This window comes from Castanea sativa, chromosome 4 (genome assembly GCF_040712315.1).
Source record: "Castanea sativa cultivar Marrone di Chiusa Pesio chromosome 4, ASM4071231v1".
Classification (NCBI taxonomy): domain Eukaryota; kingdom Viridiplantae; phylum Streptophyta; class Magnoliopsida; order Fagales; family Fagaceae; genus Castanea; species Castanea sativa.
In genome coordinates this window covers 4,645,463-4,662,767 of record NC_134016.1, presented here as the reverse complement: position 1 = coordinate 4,662,767, position 17,305 = coordinate 4,645,463, and the positions used below count along the sequence as shown (strand labels likewise).

The 17,305-nt window shown below is 34.3% G+C and overlaps 2 protein-coding genes across 2 annotated transcripts; one reads left to right on the top strand and one right to left on the bottom strand.

Moving 5' to 3' along the window:
• The first annotated feature begins 6,087 nt into the window (after positions 1 to 6,087).
• Positions 6,088 to 8,754, top strand: LOC142630918 (stearoyl-[acyl-carrier-protein] 9-desaturase, chloroplastic-like). The gene is made up of 3 exons (XM_075804980.1): positions 6,088 to 6,274; positions 6,894 to 7,389; positions 7,881 to 8,754. The coding sequence occupies exons 1-3, from the start codon at positions 6,153 to 6,155 to the stop codon at positions 8,433 to 8,435; spliced, it is 1,173 nt and encodes a 390-aa protein (XP_075661095.1). The 5' UTR covers positions 6,088 to 6,152; the 3' UTR covers positions 8,436 to 8,754.
• Positions 8,755 to 12,932: 4,178 nt separating this feature from the next.
• On the bottom strand, positions 12,933 to 13,974 carry LOC142632339 (uncharacterized). The gene is made up of 2 exons (XM_075806774.1): positions 13,520 to 13,974; positions 12,933 to 13,413 (listed from the first exon to the last, which is right to left on the bottom strand). Exons 1-2 carry the CDS (start codon positions 13,972 to 13,974, stop codon positions 12,933 to 12,935), a joined length of 936 nt encoding a protein of 311 aa, XP_075662889.1.
• Between the last annotated feature and the right edge of the window lie 3,331 nt (positions 13,975 to 17,305).

Below are 17,305 nucleotides of genomic sequence, written 5' to 3'. Positions count from 1 at the left end.
TTTATGCAGCAACTGAAACGATCACCAAGCTCTCGACATCAATCTCGATCTTGATAACCCTAAGTGTGTATAAAGGCAAACATCTCTAAATCTCACAAGAGATTCACACACACAGCAAAAACAACAACATCAAAACGTGGCTACGATTTTTTCTTTTATACTTAAGCCAAAACATAAAACCCTACACGTCATATGAGCTTGGGCTGAGTTGAAAATTCTATAAAGAAAAAAAAATTATGCACGAGCTTCAATCGATCGAGTCTAATTTTTGATCGATAGAGCCTTGCAGAAATTGAACAGTAATTTTCTGCAATTACTCGATTCCAACTTTATATTAAACATACTTTGAGCAGCCTAAATCTAGACTCTAAGTTATAATTATGGTTTGCTAACATTACATATTAAATTTTTAATACATTTAGGATCCATCCGTTTGGAGTGAAAATAGAGATGATGGAAAATATAGGGAGAAAACTATGATGGAAAAATAGCATTTTTCATTGTTCGTTTGGGAAAAGAAAACAAAAAGGATGGAAAATCTGGGAGAAAATTTTCTCTACGGGCCCACAATTATTTTCCTCCCAAATTGGGAGGAAAACATGGGAGAGAAAAGTGCTACTTTTGCACTTTTACCAAAAAGACTCCATCCCACCAACTCATTCATGACCACTGAACGTTTTTTTTTTTTTTCAACGTTACTGAACGTTCTTCTTCTTCTTCTTTTTTTCTTTTTTTTTTCAACATTACCTGAACGTTCTTTGTTTTTTTTTTTTTTTTTTCAACGTGACCTAATCTAATTTTTACATTATAATAATAAAAATAATAACATAAATTTATATATATGATGTGATAAATTTTATATTATGTAATGAATACAAATTAATCTATTTCTTACATATTATGTAACAAGGGTATAATAGTCAATTTATATAAATTACATATTTCATCCTTCCATTTTTCTTTCCAACCGAACAAAAGAGTTTTCCGCCCTTTCACTTTTCCATCCTTCCAACCGAACATACAAGAGGAAAAATTAAATATTTTTCATCATCTCACTTTTTTATTCCTAGATCCTAAATTCTTAGAACTTAACCGTTCCATTAATATTTTTACTATTTATCTGAATAAAACTAATATTGCGCTACCTGAAAGCAATAAGTTTTCTAAGATAAACAATGGAACTTTTTAAAGTTTTATAATTAACTTTTTAAAGTCAATTATAATTGTATAAAAAAATATAGTTGACAATGACATACTAATAATAAACACACTAGAAATATAGTTGACAATGACATACCGTGTAGGTTGTAGGCTAGCCGACACTACGCTTTCAATATGGGAGACTTTATTTTGCAAGGATAGACTAGCCAGAGCCAGTACTACGCTAAAACGCCAAATTTTCAACCAATCCGAAAGTAGCCAAACTTTTGGTAAAATTTGTGACAATAGTATTGTTTCAGAAATATTTAACAATTTATTACTTTTTTAGTACTTGAGTTTAGTGAACTCGAATTCCTAGATGAGTCGCTAGCGTGGAACTGCTGACTCAAAATTCGAAAAAAAAAAAAAAAAAAATGATATGGTACCCAATATTATGAAAATCAATTACTTCTTTATAGTACCTGAGATTAAGAGAGTGGAGTACCTTGTTTTTCTTTTTCTTTTTGTTCTACTTTTTGTTTCGTACAAAACTTTTACTTATTTCATCTTCAACGACTTGTGATCGTTGTGTCCACCAAACTAAGTACAGTGTTTGGACTTGAAAAAGTTCTTGTGCAAGTAATTGGAGTTGCAGTTAGCTAAGTACAAAGTAGTCTAGTAGTAACTATTTACTAAAGGTGCCCATAAGATGTTAGGAAGTCAATAAAATGCAAAATGGCCCTTACCCTAGAAAACACCTAAATAAAGGATTGAATGACAGAGGTCGCATTAAGTATACTGTTGTAGGTCTCATTGAGTATACTATTGTCAAAGTGCTTCATTGTTTCTTTCTTTTCTTTCTTTCACACTCTTACATCAAATCACAATAAATGCAGCTCACTTACCTTAACTTTGATTTAGCCACTTTCTTTTTTCTTTAGCTCTCCCCTATATAGCCTTAATGTATCAGCCCCTTTCTTTTCTTCTTTTTCTTCTCACTGTGTCCAACACACCTAAGTCACTAGCTCACTGCCCAAGAAGAAAATACTCACTGCCCAAGAAGAAAATATGTTGACTTTTATTCCTTGTCCAACTACCTCTTTAATGAGGTATTTTATCAAGTGTGGGCTGGAACCACGGTGCTATGATGCACCCAACATGGTGGACACAACAATCAAAAGCAGTTGTAGATGGAATAAGTAAAATTTTTGTATGAAACAAAAAGTAGAAAAAAAAAAAAACAAAGAAAAACAAAGTACTCGACTTCTTAATTTCAAGTACTATAAAGAAGTACTCGATTTTCACAATATCAAGTACCACATTATTTTTTTAATTCCTCGAATTTCAGGTCGATAGTGTCACATTAGTGACTCACCTAGGAACTCAAGTACCATTTAGAACTCTATTTTGTAAAACTTGAATACTAAAAAAGTGGTATATTGCTACATATTTCTGAAACAGTACTAATTTACTACAAATTTGGTCAAAACATGGTATTTGGCTATTTTCACCTAGAGAGTTGCACTTATACAGTGTTATATCTTTTTTAAATCAATAACTTCTAATAAATCCAAGAGATAAAAAGTAAACCAGTGGTTATGCCATCATCCTTCTAAATATCATTGATGTAATTCCATAAAGTCATTAAACTCCCTTAAAAGAAAGAAAAAATAGGGCAAAATTGGTTGAATAGTAATTTTTATGGAAACTTTTAGGAGAATAACATGCAGTTGAAATTATTTAGTTTTGTAAGCTCTTTCTAGAATTTGAGTTATCAAACTCGAGTTCTATAAATAATCATGGTCTTTCTTCTATAGAGCTAATTTTTAACAACCACCGCTCCAAATTATCCTCCAAGTCATACAGCCAAGTAATAGTGTCTCTCACCTACACTCATCCAATTTGGCCTTTATACTATCCAATAGATTTGTGAATAAGTCAACCTGAAAAAGAGAGAAATGAATTATAGATTTAAAGAAAAAAAGTGATCAGGGAGAAAAAGTTTTGGGATTTAATTCTTTCAAGAACTAAGATGGAAAGATACAGTGAAATAGTTTTTTTTTTTTAATTATAATTAGAGATATACATACTCTCTCTTGGCATATGCACATTAGATTTTATTAAATAATTTGTCTGCTATTAATGGAGATTTTAATTTTGTTAGGAGTCTCTTGTTTGATTATAATTTTGTCTCTTCACATGTTTTGGGACACTTGGTGACATTAAATTTTCTCTCTTTATGTTTTAATAATAATTATGGATTCCAGTTCACTCAACTGATAAATTTTCTTATCATTGAATAATAAATTTAAGATATGATCCCCGCTTACACCAAAAGCAAATTGATGTCTTACTTTGATGATAAAAAATAACTATTAGAAGCAGATGTCATTAGTTCAAAATATCTTTTAAAAAAAACGTTTTAATACTAATTAAAAAAATACTTATGTGTTCTGGATAAAATAAAGTCTGAAATGAAAAAAATCGTCAAAATATTAATTATTTTATTTTCTTTTCTTTTAAAAACTTTCTTTAAATGGATTATTAACCAATGCCCTTAGGACATTTATTAGCATTTCCCATTAAACAATAACAATGCATTTAATAGGCCAGGGACTTATTATTATTTTTTAGGTGAAGCAACCTTAATTAAAATATTGTAATAAATAAGTATAATATATTATATTAGTTAAAAGAGTGGGGCCTTCTTTCACATTACCACCCTGACGGGCCTGACTTAGATAAAAATTATTACTATATATAAATTTTAAATATTTTATGATTATTTTATCCTTAAAAAATTTGTAACCATCCTAAATTCTTTTAGGCCCAACATAATTACACTCTTGACAAAGTTTGGCAACAAACTTTATTATAAATTAAAACTACAACTTCACTCAATATTTTTTTATTAGATGTAAATTTTGACAACTGCATTCATCAATCAAATGTTTAAATTTCAAGTTTTTGTAATGTAAAATTATTCATAAAAAATAAGTTTATGGATCAAATAGTAAATAATATTCGATTGGTATGAAAATTGACAAGTGTGTTAAGATATAAAAAAATATAAAATTCAACATTTAGATTTTCAAAATATGTAATCATGTTAATTTGTATAGTGAGAGATGTAGTCTTTAGGCTACTACTAAGTTTATAACCAAATTTTGATTTCCTTGACAATATATTATGCCTTTACAAAAATTTTTAAAAGAAAAAGCCCAAGAAAATTTTTGTTGAACTAAAATTTTAAAATAGATATAACTTGCAACATTTATAATAAGAATATCATGCAATGATTTCAAAATAATTTTTATTTAAAAACTCATAGAAAAAAATTGTATAACTTTATGTATTTGAGTGTTTTATTATTATTATTTTTTTTGTTATTGTCAATATATGAAGTTATCTTTTTATTATATTTTGTATAATTATAATTTTTTAATAGTATTCTGAAAAATGTCTCTAGAAGGCACCATTTTTTGTATATATTGCCCATATTGTTGAGCTGCCCTTGCTTCAAGGAGGCACCGACAGAGTGGTGTATTAGAAAAAAGCGTGATTTTAAAGACTCGTTTGTTTTCCCATTTCAAACTTATATTTTTACATTTTAAATAATATTACATATATTTTCATACACTTTATCACCCACACATATTTCAAAAAATAACAAAAATTTTATCTCAAACTACTCTACCAAACACCCTCACATTGATAAGTACAGAGTGATGGGTAGATTTATTTAATTATTTATTTTTTTTTTAACATCGTTGGAAAATACATGCATCACCAGCGCATATATAGCTTCATGTAATTAGTGTGGATCCTATGAGAGGTTGATGTTAGTTGGGAAACATTGTTCCATTAATACTTTTGTCTGAATACACCTATAATTGTGCTACCCGAAAGGAATGAGACATAATAAATATCTGGAACTTTATAAAGGAAGGGTTGTATCATTCGACCTATAACTTCATCTTTTATGTTTATTTTAAATTATAAAAATTTTAATTGATAATATGATATTGATCTTTGATCATCATTGAATTTTGTAAGCATGAAGAATATACGAAAATAGTGTAATCTAACGGTAAATTATCAAAATTTACATCTAATTAAAAAATATTGAGTGGTGTAATATTATTTAAAGTTACATCTGATGTAACTTGAACCTAACCCATATATATATATAAAAGAATTCTAAAAGTAACACATCTCTACGAGAAATGCTATGTTCATAACATTTTTATCACAAATCCTTAGTAGTAGGTAGTTACAGGTTGTTATTGGTGGAACAAAAAAATAATTTTAATGATAGATTCAAATTATAACCAATAATAACTAATCACTTATGATTTCTTGTGAAAATATTGTGAAAATGTTGTAGACGTAGCAATTCTTTATTTCTATTGGGATGACATCCTAAAAATGCCTAATATCCACGTATACCATGTAGGTAGTAGACTTGCTGGCACTACACTTATTAGTATGGAGAAAAATCCTAAAATTATAACAAATTTTTCTACATAAAGCTTATAAATGTTGGAATCAATGCAATGGTGAGCTTCAATCACCTCCAAAATGAATATTTTTTATTTTCCTGTTTGTGATCAGTAACATATTAGTTTGTAAGCTCAATGTAATGTAATGAAATTTATAATATCTATAGTACTTCTCATATATATGTACATCTCTATATAGAAAGTTATACATTTTTTAAGTAATTGATTTCTAATAAATCAAAGGTTAAAAAAACACCAGTGGCCATGTCCTCATCCTTTTAAATATGAGTGATGTAATTCCAATAAGTCATTAAACTCCCTTAAAAAAATTCTTAAAACTCTTTCCATTGCCCGCCACGTCTTCTTCTTCTTCTACCTCTCTCTCTCTCTCTCTCTCTCTCACTGAATTCTATATATATATATTCCAAATTTCATAACAAAGTACTAACAATTCCCTCTTTATCTCATTACTTGGTGTTCTGGAGCTAAAAAAGAGGTTAAAGAGAAGACATGGCTTTAGCACTCAACTCCTTCAACTTTTACTCCCTTCCTTCAATACTTCCTCTCCCACCAATGAGAACTCCGAGATCTTCTAAATTTTCTATGACTTCTACCCTCATCTCCAACACTAAGTGAGTTTAAACTTCAAATTCTCTCCTCTTTTCGCAAGGATAACATTTTTCATAATTAGAATGAAAAGATGGATCAATAACTCATTTGAATGGTTGATTTTCATATCATCTATTATAATATCTTGATTTATTTTATTTGCTCTTTAAACTTGGTATATATTCATGCACACAAAGTCATAATAATATGATGATGATGATCTTTTTTTTTTATTATAAAAAAATATCTTTTTTTTTTTTTTTTTGGGTTGAGAAACTCAAATTATATCATTTAACTCTTCAGAAATTATAAAAGATATATTGATGTCCATTTTTGCTAAAGAATCGATTGGCAGGTGAAGCTAAGCTTAAGCACTTGGGACCAATTGTATAAAAAAATAATAAAAGTCTATAAAGTTTGTATCGTGTAACATACATATATATTACACGATACATATATATCTTGGTACAATTTTTATATAAAAAAAACTCCATTTTCATAAAGCTAAAAAATAATATATACCAAAATAACATACATAAACAAGAAATTGTTTTCATATTGCATTTAATTTGACCACGGCTTGTATTTTAGCTTCAACATCCTAACATCAATTACTTTTGTCTCTTTTTTTGTTGGATTTAGAGTAGCAGAAAAGTCTTTAGGCCATCCTACTGAATTCAATGTCAACAAATCCTATCCCATGCAACCTAAGAAAGTTGAAATTTTCAAATCTATGGAGGATTGGGCTAAAAACAATGTCCTAACTATCTTAAAACCTGTTGAGGAATGTTGGCAACCACAAGATTTTTTGCCAAATCTTACCTCAGATGGATTTATTGAGCAAGTCCATGAATTAAGGGAGAGAGCAAGAGACATTCCGGATGAGTACTTTGTGGCCTTAGTGGGTGATATGATCACTGAAGAAGCCCTTCCAACTTACCAAACTAGAATTAATTCTACTGAAATTTTTCATGATGAAACTGGTGTAGATAACACACCTTGGGCAATTTGGTCTAGGGCATGGAGTGCAGAAGAAAACAGGCATGGTGATCTTCTTAATAAGTACATTTTTCTTTCTGGAAGAGTGGATATGAAACAAATTGAGAAGACAACTCAGTACTTAATTCGGTCAGGAACGGTAAGATATGCAATGATACTGATTCTTCGAAAAGTTTAAGTTATAAAAAAATATTTTTTATTTTGTGAAAACAATCATTAATTTTTACTATCGAATCCTATATATTTTCAAGTTGTAGTTTGAAAAATCAGTTTTAACCCTTTGCTGTCTATTTATCAAATTTGATTATCAGTTATCAGAGAGGTGCAAAATCAATCAGAACAGTTCCTGGTTTTCAAAATTGCAATAATTTCTTTGACCAACTTTTAATCTCTAACTCATACAATAATTACAACTCTCTTTAACACTGTCACAAGGAATTTGCATCTCAAACCTAACATAGCTATTGATGAGTTAAGCCTTGATTTCATGTTACATTTACATAAACCCTTCTTAAGATGTTCCTTATTGTACTATTCCCACATGCAGAGCTCTTGAAGTTTGTAGTGTTGGATGGAGATCTTTACTCTTAAAATTTATTTGGATTAACTTGATGTGAATTTTGCACCTAGGATCTTGGCTTCGGGGATGATCCATACCTTTTAACCATTTACACATCATTCCAAGAACGAGCAACATTCATCTCTCATGGGAACACAGCCAAGCTGGCCATGCAACATGGGGACGTAAAGCTTGCCCAAATATGTGGCATAATCGCCTCAGACGAGAAGCGTCATGAAACTGCATATACAAAAATAGCTGAAAAGCTTTTTGAGCTCGATCCAAATGAAATGGTAATAGCCTTCGCAGACATGATGAAGAGGAAAATCTCAATGCCAGCCCATTTGATGTATGATGGCCATGACCATAATCTTTTTGATCACTTTGCTATTGTTGCATCAAGGATTGGGGTCTACACGGCTAGGGACTATAGAGAAATTTTGGAACTTTTGGTAGCTAAATGGAAGGTAGAGAAGCTAACTGGACTTACAAGTGAGGGACGAGAAGCCCAGGACTATGTATGTAGATTGGCTCAAAGGATGAGCAGGCTAGAGGAGAGAGCTATAGCAAATGCCCAAAAAGCACCCATCATTCCTTTCAGCTGGATTTCTGGTAGAGTGGTATAGCTAGCTTCTTAGATGGGTTCTATTTTACTTGCTTTTTTTTGTGTGAGTATTTAAATATTAAAATAATTGGGTAGGGTGGTTTGAAGCTTAGTTATCTTTAAAAGAATTCTCGATCCATACAATGTCAAATTGCTACAAATGAAATAAACTACCGAAATATGAGGAAAATAAAGTACAAATCGTCTTTAGGTTGACGTGGCAGCTTATCTTACATTACCACATCGGTTGCTTTGGTAAACTTTTTACATACACTATAGTCCCATTGTAAAAGTCTTTGAGTAGTCAGAGGCTGTGAGTGGTTCACCCAACATCTGAGTGGGGTGGTCTCAGTAGATATTACCACCTCGACAATTCTCTATAAAATCTTCATCTTGCATATATTTATTTGATTACTTGCTATAGTTTGAGGCTGTATTTTTATTTTTTTATTTTTTTTTTGCTTTTAATTTTTTTTAATGATCTTCAATTTGAAATTTAGTGGAAAAGAAGTTTTGGAGCTTTGGTGATGACTTAAATATTGTTAATTACTACATATTTAAATACCGACAGTGTGAAAAGGATATAAATTTAACACTTTTATATATATATACTAGCCTCTTCACACGTGTGTTGCACGTGTTTTGAGGCTTTTTTTATTTCTTTTTTAAGAACAAACTTTTCATTTACAAAAGGGTTGTTGGGGTTATAGGTGCTGAGAGAAACTCAAATTAAAATTTCAAATTAGAGTTTCAATTTTGCGTCATGTGTGCTAAATTATTTATTCTTAAAAAATTTTATTTCTTAATTTTTAAAATAAAATGTGGGACCACATCATAAATATTCATTCAAGTGAGTTATTAAGTACAAAAACCAAAGAGTTTAGAATAAATGAATCATAAAAAAAAAGTGTTTCACAATAATTTATATAAAAAAAAAAATATGAACAAATTACATTTTATACTTAATAATATCCTTACAAATTTTTTTAAAGAGTTAACAAAATATAAAAATGACTATCAATAATATTTAAATTATATATATATATATGAATTATATTATGCATCTTATTGTATATCTTTAATTGTATCTAGGCATATGCATAAGGTTACAAGTTAGTTATTTTTAATTGGTGTGATTGCTTAATTATTTAGAAATTATAAAAGATATGTAGATGCTCTTTTTGGCTAAAGACCTGATAGGCTCGCATGAAGCAAAGCCCAAGCCTTTGGGGCCAATTATCTTTGTTTTGTAATATCTTATTTTATCCTTACACATGACTCAAAGTCATGTACTTTTTTTTTGCTAATGCCCAAAGTCATGTAATTTATTTAATGGGGAAGTAAAGGAGTATGGTATAGAGGGTAAAAATTGGGTACATGTTGGTTTAAAATGGACCCAAGATATAAAACTTGCAAAGTGAGCTGGTGACACATGAAAAATATAAAGGCCTATGAATAAACCCAAGTGCTGACAATTTACACAAAAAAAGATACCTTCATTAGTTGCTCTGCCTGACCATATTTAGCCATGAGAAGCTTTTTTTTTTTTTTTTTTGGGTTAAAATGATACTTCATTAAGAAACTAGCCGGCCTCTAAAATAGAGGTTACAATACAATCATACAATGTCCCAGCCAAATCAAGGCTAAGGAGAAGGGCAACTTCATAAAGGGGTTAAAGAAAAATGGTAAAATCCTGACTTAGGAGTGCACCCTGTCTAGCGAGGGTATCGGCACATTTATTCGCCTCTCTGTAGCAATGCTGAATCCTAACTAGGGGAATGCCTTTCAAACAATTCCTAAAGTCAACCACCAAAACATCAATACCATTAGGATTATCTAGTTCTTTCTTCATAAGATCAACAACCAATTTTGAGTCTAGCTCAATTTCTACTGTTGGTAGTTTGAGAGAAATACATAAACGGATGCCATTTTGAAGAGCCCAAAGTTCTGCAGCAACACTTGTTGTAGACCTGATTGCTCATACAAATCCCTTAACCCATTCACCCTTGTCATTCCGAATTAGGCCGCCTCCGCCAACCAGACCGGGGTTCCCCAGTGAAGATCCTTCTGTATTCAACTTGAACCAGTTAAGAGGAGGGTGGTGCCAACAAATCTAAATTCTTGACTTTGTTCTAATCTGCTACCCATTGATTCCTAAGTACATAAATTCAATTGCTTTGGCCACTACTTCAGCATAGGATCCTAATGGGTCTAATGTCTTCCAAAAACAAAATTGTTTCGGTAGAGCCATAGAGTCCATAGAGCGAAGGGGAAGAAGATACCCCACTCCATTCCCGGAAAGCTACTAGTCTTGGAACTTTGACAGTTAAGCTTTAGCTGATCCACCACACGAGCTTCATAAAATAAGCTCCTTTGGATCGGTGGTGAAAAGGAATTCCAAAACAATTATGCCTTGGGGGCAATCCCTTAAGGTGTGGGTAATTGTTTTAGGAGCATTGTTGCACATAGGGCAAAGAAAAGGAAATATCCATACCTCTCTTAGCAAGTGTGGCTCAAACAAGTATGTTGTGATGACAACATTGCACTTTCCACACCCACTCTCCTCTGAAGGCCTGATCTGACTTGTTGTAATCATCCAAGTTGGCAAGGCGATACGCCTCCATTAGCTTGAATTCGCCATTAGGAGAGGAGAACCACGAGAGCCGATTCTCACGATGGTTTGAGAATGGGAAAGGGATTGCTTTCATTTCCAATAGGATAGAGGCAGGGAGTTCAAAGGATAATCCCTCCCAGTTCCAACCAAAGAAGCTAGAAATGTCCATCACCTTTTGAGTCTCCTCACCTCTGTTAAGCGGTCCTGAAATTGGACTTCTCAAAGGCCCTTTGTTCAGCCAAGGGGGTATCTTTCCCTGCTATCCACTTGGATCCCTTTGAGAAAACATCCTTTCCTTTTTTAAGACCAGCCCAAGTAGCAGAGCAAGAAGGAAGGGTTGTTGCACTCCTAGGACTTCTTTGTTGACCTCGGTATTTGTTTATCAAAACTCTCACGTACAAGGAAGATTTTTCCGAGTGAAACCTTCAATTAAGTTTAGCTAGAAGAGCTGTATTTTCCGGCTTAGCTACTTGAATACCTAAACCACCTTCCTCTTTTGCTTTTGTGATTTTGTTCCAGCCAATGAGATGGACCTTTTTCTTATTTTCAAAGGAACCCCAAATAAAATTTCTATTCAGCTTATCTATTCCCTGAAGGATTTTGGGGGGCAAAGCTATGCATTGCATCACATAGTTGGGAATAGTGTAGGTGACCGATTGTGTAAGAACGACTCTACCCGTAAGAGATAGAAGATTAGCTTTCTAACCTGCCAACTTGCTCTGGATATGGTCCAAAATAAATCTGAAATCTTGCTAAGAACCTCTATGCTTAATGGGGAATCCTAGGTATTTTTCGAGGGAAGGAGAGGATTTAAATCCCAGTACATCACAAAGATCAATTCTTGTATTCTGATCTACATTAGGAGAGAAAAAGACCCGAGACTTCTCACAACTAATTTTTTGCCCAGAAAGATCACAAAAGGATTCCAAAACTTCCTTAATGGCGACGTAATTTTTCCGATCAGCTTTGGTGAACAACATGAGGTCGTCGGCGAAAAGCATATATGAGAAGGTTGGACCCCCTTGAGAAGCTTTAATGGGATTCCAAAGTTTCTCATGGCATATACCCTTAATTAAGGCCCCAAGGACTTCCATACATAAGATGAATAGGTAAGGCGATAAAGGGCTGCCTTGACGGATTCCTCTTGAAGGTTGGAAGGCATTCAGAGCCCCCCCCATTAAAAAGAATAGAAATAGAGGTGGTGGAAACACAGCTCATGATCAAAGAAATCAAGTGATTAGGGAAACTGAAAAGTTTCAAGGTATTTCTAGTGAAGCTCCATTCAAGGCGATCATAAGCCTTTTCTAATTCAAGTTTGATTGCCATAACCCCTGTTCTGCCCTTTTTCTTGGACATTGTGTGGATTAGTTCCTGGACTATAATGGAATTATCCAAACCCGTCCTTCCTAGAACAAAAGTTGATGGGAGCGGAGAGACTAAATCAAGCAAGAAGGGGCAAATCCAGCTAACAATTATCTTAGTCACTATCTTGTATATAGCATTACACAAACTGATTGGCCGGTAGTTGGTCAACGACTCAAGGCTTCTGCATTTAAGGATGAGGGTAATGAGGATCTGATTTAGATAGTCTAGAATTACCCCTGAATTGAAGATACTTTTCACCTCCTTCCTCATAGAGCCACCTACATCCAACTAGAATTAATGGAAGAAACCCGCATAGAGACTGTCAAGGCCAAGGGCTTTAAAGGGTTTAAATTCCCAAAGGCCCTCGGAGATCTCCTTATCTATGATCGAGGTGTTCAAGGTAATTATAGCTTCTTCATTGAGGCATGTGTTCCAAGCAAGGGGGCCTCAGTCAGCCAACGAAAAGCTTATATGACCCGAGGTGAAAAGCTCCGAGAAACCTTGCCTGATAAACTCTGCAATCTCTCTTTCCCCATTCTACTAGTTGCCCAAACTGTCCTTCATACAGAGGATGCAATTTTGCTTCTGGGGCACAAAAGCTAAAGTATGGTAGAAGGAAGTGTTTCTATCTTCCTCAACCAACCAAAGAATCCGAGCCTTCATAGCCCAGAATTCCTCCTCGAGTTTTGCCACTTTAGCATATTCCAACCATAATTTACTTTCTAAATCAACCAGAATTGAATTGAGTCTTAAAGATATACTCTCTTGAATTCCTTTAAGTCTGGCTAGGATCCTTCTCTTCATATGAAAGAGGTTTCCAAATTGATTTTTGTTCCAGCTGTTCACCTTGGAAGAGAAATTAGACAAAGCCTGTTGCAAGGAGGATGTATTATCCCAGGTTTCCTTGAAAGGTTGGGTGTGAAAGCCACATTGGTTAGAACCGGAAAGGCTTGAGGAGTTGAATTCCCCTAATTTTCTCAGAGCACAGTTTAATAGGACAGTGATCCGAGTGACTTTTTTCCTGATGGAGAATGATTGCTTTAGAGAGGATAGCATTTCATTCAGCATTCAAAAATACTCTGTCTATTCTCTCTTGGACCAATTGTGAAAGAGGTTGGTAGTTAGACCAGGTAAATCGAGGCCCTGAGAAGCCAATGTCGATCATTCTGCAATTGTTCAAACAATCCTGGAATCGAAGAGCTCTATTTATGTTGACTAAACTTCCTCCAAACTTGTCTTCCCCCATAAGCACTTCATTAAAGTCCTCTGTTATTACCCAAGGCATGGAGTGTAAGCTTGCCACAGACTCCAAATTTTTCCAAAGCATACGTCTTTTAGCATACCGCGAGCTAGCATAAATGGCTGAAAGGAGCCAGGGGGGTTTCGCTGTAGACATAACAATCACATGTATTTCTTGCTCAATGGAAGCTGCCTCAGAAATTTCAACTTGGTCAGAATCCCAGAGAACCCACAATCCTCTAAAGAGGCCAATTGAGTTTGCAAAGATTGCCCCATCAAGGTTTATCCTATCTGAGATCCTTTTAGCTCTATCGCAACTAACTTTGGTCTCTTCAATAACCATGATAGCAGGGGAGTGCATTTGGATCAGATTATTAATCACATCACAAAAGGTGGGGTTAGGGCCCCTTGACAATTCCAAATTAACATATTCATTATTAACATATAAAAAAGGATAGAGTCTAGAAACAATTAGCAAGGGGACAAAGGAACATCACCTCCTTGGTCAACTTGCATGATTGCCTCTGCTGATTCCACCTCCTTGGGTAGACTAGTCCCATTAATCTCCATCAATTGATTTTGATCCTCCAAGGAGCATTCCTCTCCATCCTCATCTGCCTTACCCATTTTCTTAGGTTGGAGGGAGGGATCAATTCTCTTAAGTAAGCCCTTGGGAATTTTTAGAGCATCAGTCTTCATACTACAGAATGCTTTATCTTCATTGGAGGAGTGGCAATTGGAGATTTCTGATAGAAACTGCCATTCGTGTTCTTGATAGATTTGGGGTTGCTTCTCATAATTCTTGTCACCGCTCTTATCAACGGAGGAAGCACTTCTCATCTCTATATCCCTTTGGAGGTCCGTCACTTCCTGGTCACCAACTACGAACTCAGTTGCTGGACCTGCCGATGAAGATCCTCCCGAACATGATCCTCCAACTTTGAATCCCTCAAAGATCGTCTCTGGGTTAAGGTCACCTGAATTTTTCATCTCAAAAATCTGGATTGGCTTTACCACAATAGGTTTGGGATTCACTATTTTCCACTTAGAGGGGGGGGGGGTTGGCATGATGCTCTCTGACCGGACTACCCTGCATAGCTTTGTGACCCCTTCCTGGATTTTTACTTTTAGGGGCATGGCCTTTTGGTGTGGATTGATCTGGTCTATGGCTTGAGCTATCCTTCTCTGAACGCAATGCATCTTGCGCTTAGAAAACTGTAAAAGTTTGGTGTTTTTTTCTTGCATCAAGGCCTGGTGTGGCGAATCCCATTGCTGAGCTCAATGCACTGGTGGGCCTAGTTGGGCTTTGGTAAACATAACCAAATTGGGCTAGAGGATTAGCTTCTTTTGCCCACCCTTTTCTAGGTTACCTCTTCCGTGCAACAAGGACCCAAGGTCCAAAGGGAGTTTTGTCAGGTTCGGCCTATTTTGATGTCTTTTCCTGGTCTATTTGATTCTCCGTCCCGGCGTTGTTCTGGTCTTGCCAAGCTATTGTATTTTGTATGGGCATCCCTCAGATTTGTGCCATACGCCCTGCCACAAGAGAAACAGAGGGAGTTGATGCCTTCATACTGAACCGATTGCCTAATCCCACCAACCTTAATAGTCTTCACAATAGGTTCGTCAAGATTCACTTGAACACAAAGCTATGCAAACCGCCCCTAACCTCCAGTGCAGTATGAGAGTCCACTCTAAGAACTAGTCTTATGGCCCTACCGATATCTCGGAGGATTGACTCTTCATAGTATTCAAAGGGTAGTACCGGAAGGTGAATCCAAATAGCGATTGCGGATAGATTTTCCGACGATGGTATAAAGGTAGGTTCCCAGCATCTGATGGATAGATAATGCCCACCCACAAACCATGGGTCATTCTTAAAGACTCTCAAATGATCCTCCATCAGTGTAAACTTGATGAGGAAGAAGTCGTGGCCAAGTTCGATATAACCCATCTTCCCCACAGGCTCTCAAAGTTTGGTTAGTTGTGAGACAAGGTAGTAATAACCTATAGTTTCACTGAATACCTTGACAATAAGAGCATTGTTCTAGGTAGCTCGGATTCTGGCTTTCCTTTCTCTCGATAATCTTACCACCACCTCCCTTGGAAGCAGGTCTTCTTCTTCGTTATCGAACTCCACCTCGATCTCCATGCCATTCTCAAAAGCAAAAGCTTGCTCATATGCACCAGGAATAAGCCCTAGTAGTTTTTCTTTATAGGATCCTCCATCCCCCCCTCCCCCCGAGCCCGGAGTGAGTGGTTCTGACGAGCCTCTGTCTCGGTTATTCTCTTTTACTTCCTTCATGCTCCTTTGTAGTTCCTCATCTTCTTCCCTTGACCTAACAGCAAACTCGCTTGTCATGCTCTCAAAATACAATAAATCAACTTAGAAGGGTTCAACAATAAATTAGCATGCCCCCTTCATTTAATACTCTTTAATGAGCTTCGACCAATTTATAACGTTCTCTAAGTGCCATTTTGGCCTAGAAAGGTTTAGCAAATCAAGGTTAGTAAAAACTTTACCAAAATTGTGATTAAACCAGCGCACTCTTATACCTAAGTAAAAACAAAATTGAAACTTTGGCCAATTATTAGGTTCTCTAAGTGCCATTTTCGATGAAAGAGATTTGTCATTGAAAAAGCTAGTTTTTCCAATGGCTTTTTGTAGCCGTCGAAAAAGTTTTGTTGCAAATAGCAAATCCTTTTTATAGTGTAGGACCATCTCAAACCTATTACAATGCCTTGCATTAATAACCCTTGTAATACCCATCTTACCTAAGACACTTACTTTACTCAAACCTCCTAGGATCAATGAAAGGATGGCAAGCTTCAGTTTTGTTTTTGCACAAGTATTAGGGTGGGCTGGATTAATCATAATTTAGATAAATATTTTGCTAACCTTGTTTTTATGAACCCTTTTAGGCCAAAATGGTACTTAGAGAACCAAATAAATTTGCCAAAGCTCATCAGAAAGCATTAAACAAAGTTGGCATGCTTCTCACTGCTAGCTCATTAGAAAGCATTAAACAAAGTTGGCATGCTTCTCATTGCTAAATGCGGTCAGGTAGAATTTTTAGTCACATAGAGAAACTTGTGAAGGTATATCCCTTTGTGTGTAAATGTCTAGCACATGGTAAGATATGCAACATAAGAATTTCAAAACTTTTTTAACTTTAAGAAATGAAGATTTTAATAATTTAACTAGTATTTTAACAATTTTTTTCCTTTTACACCTTAAAATATAAAATAAATTAAAATAAAAACTTAAAGAAATTTATGAGAGAAAAAATTAACAAGATTTAGTCTTAACCACCTATTGTCTGCAAGAAAAAAAGTTTTAAATTATTATATATATTTTTTGTGAAGACATGAGACGATTTTAATAATGTAACTAGTATTTTAACAAATTTTTCCTTTTACACCTTCTTAAAAAATATTAAATAAAAAAACTTAAATAAATGTATGAGAGAAAAAAATTAACATGATTTAGTCTTAAGCACCTATTGTCTGCAAGAAAACCGTTTTAAATAGTTATATATATACTTTGTGAAGACATGAGACAAGATGGCACAATAATTCTTAAAAAAAAAATTAGGACTCAATATGGTGGAGATATATAACACAATGAATTAATATATTAGTTAATTTTATTTACTTATATGCACATTTCATTTTTA